We start from the raw sequence: 4,199 nt of genomic DNA, 5'->3' as shown, positions 1-4,199 counted from the left end.
GTTTCAGCAGCATCTTGAAGCTGATCTTCAAAGTTGGAAGCTACTTGTTGAAGAGGCTTCACATTGAAGGGCGGTTCAAGGATCTGAACATAATCATCATCATCTTTTTCTTCCTCAGCAGGGATCTCACCAGTTTGAGTTAACAGGAGGGTCTTTGAAGTGGATGGAGGCTTGGGAGTGAAATGTTGAACCAAATTTCTCAGAGTAGCCTCACTTTGAAGGATACCTTGAATGAAAGAATTGAAAGGAGGTACAGGTTCAGTTGTGGTGGATGTGGAAGAGGTGTGAATTGGGATGGATGGAATGGCAGTGGTAGCTGTTTGGATGTTTGATTGGGGGGTTTGTGTTTCAGCATGAAAGAAAGTTTGTGTTTGAGGTTCTGTCTAAGTGGGAGCTGTTTGGGTTGAGGTAGGCATGGAAGTAGATATGGGCAGGGGTTGTTCAGGAATAACTACTAAAGCAGAATCAGAGTTAATGCTTTCAGTAATTACCTTACTTGATTCTCTGAGAGAGATGGAACTGGTGGGTCTAGCAGTCCTTGCAGGATCTAAAGCTGTCTTAGATCTCCTCTCTCTTTGTGCTTCTGAGATCTTTTCAGATGCTAGCTTTGGTCCTGACTCCTTCTTCTGAAGTGGACCCTTCAGAGGCAGTTTCAACCTCTTGCCTATGGGCTCTACATCTGAATAAGTGGATTCTTCAGCTTCTCCTGATTGCCTTATGACTTGGAGCACATTTTCAATGATCTCACAGTCATCCTGCTCAACTTCTTTTTCAACTTGAGTTGTTTGAATCCTTTCCTTTTTACAAGAGGAACATCATCTTCGGTTTCCTCATCAGATGATTCTTCAATAATTGCTTTCCTCTTGACATTTTTTCTAGCTGGAACTTCTTCTTCTTGAGTTCCAGAGGAAGAATCCATAGAGCTGTTAGATTGATATTCCTCAGATGACTCTTCTGAAGTCCTTTCAGTGGAGGATTCTGGAACTGGTTCCCTGATGACTACTGACTTAGATGCAGCTTTCTTCCTTTTAGGTTCCTCTATCAGAATCCCTTTGCCCTTACGATCTGAAGGCTTGCTGGTTGTTTTCTTTGCTCTCCTTGTTGGCATCGTAGGAGGACTGTTAGGAAGAGTCCTGACAAACTCTTCAAGAGTGATTTTATCTCCATTGCTTCTGGGCATTCTTACATATTCCAGAATGCTTGCTGGATTGTCCTTCTTGGACCAGAGAGGATAGTCATCAACAGGATAGTTCTTCTGACGAACCTCTTCAGATGTATCTTCTGTAGGCTCAACTTGGACTTTCTCAATAATTTGCATTCTCTTCAACTTGGTCCCATTGAGAGCATCTCCAATGGTCATGGTCAGATCTTCATGAAGTCCAAGATCTGACAAGGTCTTGACTAGTTTATTCTGGATGAAGATATCTGAGAGCAACCTTCCATAGGGAATGTAAGAAATTGACCTCTTGTTCTCAGTGGCGGTAGTCCTTGACTTCTCAACACATTCCTTCAAATAGTTGAAAAGCAGAAACGGCAGACATATAGGCTCACCCTTAGAAATATAATACATGATTACCTTTTGAGTTGCGTTAAGGTAATCGGTTCCACCGGTTCTGGGGTGAAGGCAGTAGATGAAAATCTTCTGCCAGATTTTCATTATAGGCTTCAGATCCTTTATGCCATACTTGGTCCTCTCGAGAGACCAATTGTCATAAATCGCCTTGTTGACTAAGTTCTTCATCCCAGGAACATTAGCATCAACGTTTTTGATCCTTTTGCCTTGCTGGAACTCCATACCCAGCAGCTTTGCAATGGACTCTTCTGAAACCACAATCTTCCTGTCCAGCACATGAGAAACGACATAGTAGTCGTTGCAAACTGCGTTTTTCCAGAATTCTATAACCAGTTTGTTGTAAATCGGACCACAGAGTCTATCAAAGTAGCCGGACCACCCTTGCAAGTTGACTTGATCCCTGATATCAAACCCATGATCAGCCAGGTTGTCGAAGTCCACTCTTGCTTCGTTGCACACAACCAGTTCTTCAGCTTTCTTGACACAGGTGACCACATTGGGTGTGTCCAGAATCTGCTGAGCTGCTTCAAATCTTAGCTTTTCTTGATCTTTGACAGTTTGTTTGGAGGAAGCAGTAACATTTGTCTTTGATTTCTTTGATTTGCCCATGATTCTCCGGTAGTGAGGTTTAGGGTTCAGAGAAAGAGAGGAATATTGGAGAGAGGAGTATGAATGAATGCAATGCACACAAGGAGTTTGAAAACCGTATGTGTAAGTGTGTGGGAGATCGTGTGTGAAGAGTGCGTATAGTGGGTTAAATGGTAACCGTCGAGATTTTAAGAAGTAAAAAGAGTAAAAACAAGATCAACGGTTCTAAAATAGATAGTCTGAAAATAGCATAGTGGAGGAGAGTAGGCATCATCATTATAGCAGATACACCACGCGACTCAAGGAACTATGTCACAAATGAAGTGACACGTGTATTGTTGCCTACCACAGAAGTTTAACCAGTGGGTTAAGTGCTTCTGATCGAGTACCTTCTGAAAGGGGTAACATCTGATGACTTCAGAGGTACCAAGGTCAGAAGTTCTGAAGAAAACCTTACTCTGGACAAAAGTCCATGTTCAGGTTTTCAAGAATAAATAAAAACCTATCTTCTGCTAAGGGCTTAGTGAAAATATCTGCCCGCTGATGGTCAGTATCAACATACTCTAATGATAGAGTGCCCTTCTGAACATGATCACGAATATAATGATACTTTACCTCTATGTGCTTTCCTCTTGAGTGTAGAATGGGATTCTTGCTGAGTGAGAGAGCAGCTGTGTTGTCACAATAAATAGGAACCTTCTTCAGAGACAAACCATAGTCCTCCAGATGATTCTTCATCCATATGGTTTGTGTACAACACGTGGCAGCTGAGACATACTCTGCTTCAGCAGTTGATAGAGCAATTGTGTTCTATCTCTTGCTTGACCAAGTGACAAGATTTGCTCCAAGGAAATGGCAGCTTCCAGAGGTTCTTTTTCTTTCCACTCTGTCTCCAGCAAAGTCAGCATCACAAAAACCTGAAAGTGTATACTCTGATGTTTTTCTATACATCAAGCCAAGGTTAGTAGTTCCTTTCAGATATTTGAGGATCCTCTTAACAGTAGTTAAGTGAGTCTCTCTAGGATCTGATTGGAATCTAGCACAGAGATGCACACTAAATAATATATCAAGTCTGGAGGCAGTTAAGTAAAGAAGAGAGCCTATCATTCCATGATAGAGCTTCTGACAAACCTTAGAGGAAACTTCCTCTTTCTCAAGAATGCATGTTGGATGCATTGGAGTCTTAGAGATGTTGCAGTCACTCATGTTGAACTTCTTCAGAAGTTCCAAGGTGTACTTCTTCTGATGGATATAGGTGACTCCTCGTTGATCTATTTGAATTCCCAGGAAGTATTTGAGTTCTCCCATCATGCTCATTTCGAATTCAGCCTGCATCAACTTGGAAAATTCCTTGCACAGAGAAGGATTAGCAGAACCAAAAATGATGTCATCAACATAAATCTGAACTATAAGAATATCATTCTTATAGGTTCTGCAGAAAAGAGTATTGTCACCTTTACCCCTTACAAACTCATTCTGTAGAAGAAAGGAGCTAAGCCTTTCGTACCACACTCTGGGAGCTTGTTTCAGTCCATAGAGTGACTTCTTAAGCTTGTAGACATGCTCTGGATGTTTGTCATCTTCAAAACCAGGAGGTTGCTTGACATACACTTCTTCAGAAATGTAGCCATTGAGGAAGGCACTCTTGACATCCATTTGATGGAGAATGATGTTGTGATTCACTTAGAAGGAGATCAGTAGCCTTATAGCTTCATGCCTTGCTACAGGAGCAAAGGTCTCAGTGTAATCAATCCCCTCTTTTTGACTGTAGCCTTGAGCCACCAGTCTTGCCTTGTTTCTAGTTACTTCTCCTTTTTCATTCAGCTTGTTTCCGAGTACCCACTTTAGGCATTAAGGTCCATACATCATTCTTGGTGAACTGATCTAGCTCTTCTTGCATTTCCAGAATCCAGCCTTTGTCTTCAAGAGCTTCATCAACTGATTTGGGCTCAATGAGAGATACAAGTCCTTTCAGACTCAGAAGAGTGTCTTCTGAAGGTTTGAGCATAGACCTAGTTCTGACGGGAGCATCTTTGTT

General features: G+C 41.8%; 1 protein-coding gene across 1 annotated transcript; it reads right to left on the bottom strand.

Annotated features, from left to right (window-relative positions):
* Window positions 1-715: 715 nt before the first annotated feature.
* LOC130736408 (uncharacterized) lies at window positions 716-2,182 on the bottom strand. The gene is made up of 3 exons (XM_057588244.1): window positions 2,031-2,182; window positions 1,063-1,838; window positions 716-978 (listed from the first exon to the last, which is right to left on the bottom strand). The coding sequence occupies exons 1-3, from the start codon at window positions 2,180-2,182 to the stop codon at window positions 716-718; spliced, it is 1,191 nt and encodes a 396-aa protein (XP_057444227.1).
* Window positions 2,183-4,199: the final 2,017 nt, after the last annotated feature.

The sequence above is a fragment of the Lotus japonicus genome, chromosome 2, assembly GCF_012489685.1.
Source record: "Lotus japonicus ecotype B-129 chromosome 2, LjGifu_v1.2".
Classification (NCBI taxonomy): Eukaryota; Viridiplantae; Streptophyta; class Magnoliopsida; order Fabales; family Fabaceae; genus Lotus; species Lotus japonicus.
This window is presented reverse-complemented; position numbering and strand designations above follow the sequence as displayed.

What these genes read in the sequence shown, in the direction of transcription:
- LOC130736408 (XM_057588244.1), bottom strand. Translation starts at nt 2,182, where the DNA reads ATGGGCAAATCAAAGAAATCAAAGACAAATGTTACTGCTTCCTCCAAA. An exon ending in AAAGCTGAAGAACTGGTTGT is followed by an intron (nt 1,839 to 2,030) that starts GTGCAACGAAGC and finishes TGTGCTGGACAG; the next exon opens with GAAGATTGTGGTTTCAGAAG. An exon ending in AACCAGCAAGCCTTCAGATC is followed by an intron (nt 979 to 1,062) that starts GTAAGGGCAAAG and finishes AACCAGTTCCAG; the next exon opens with AATCCTCCACTGAAAGGACT.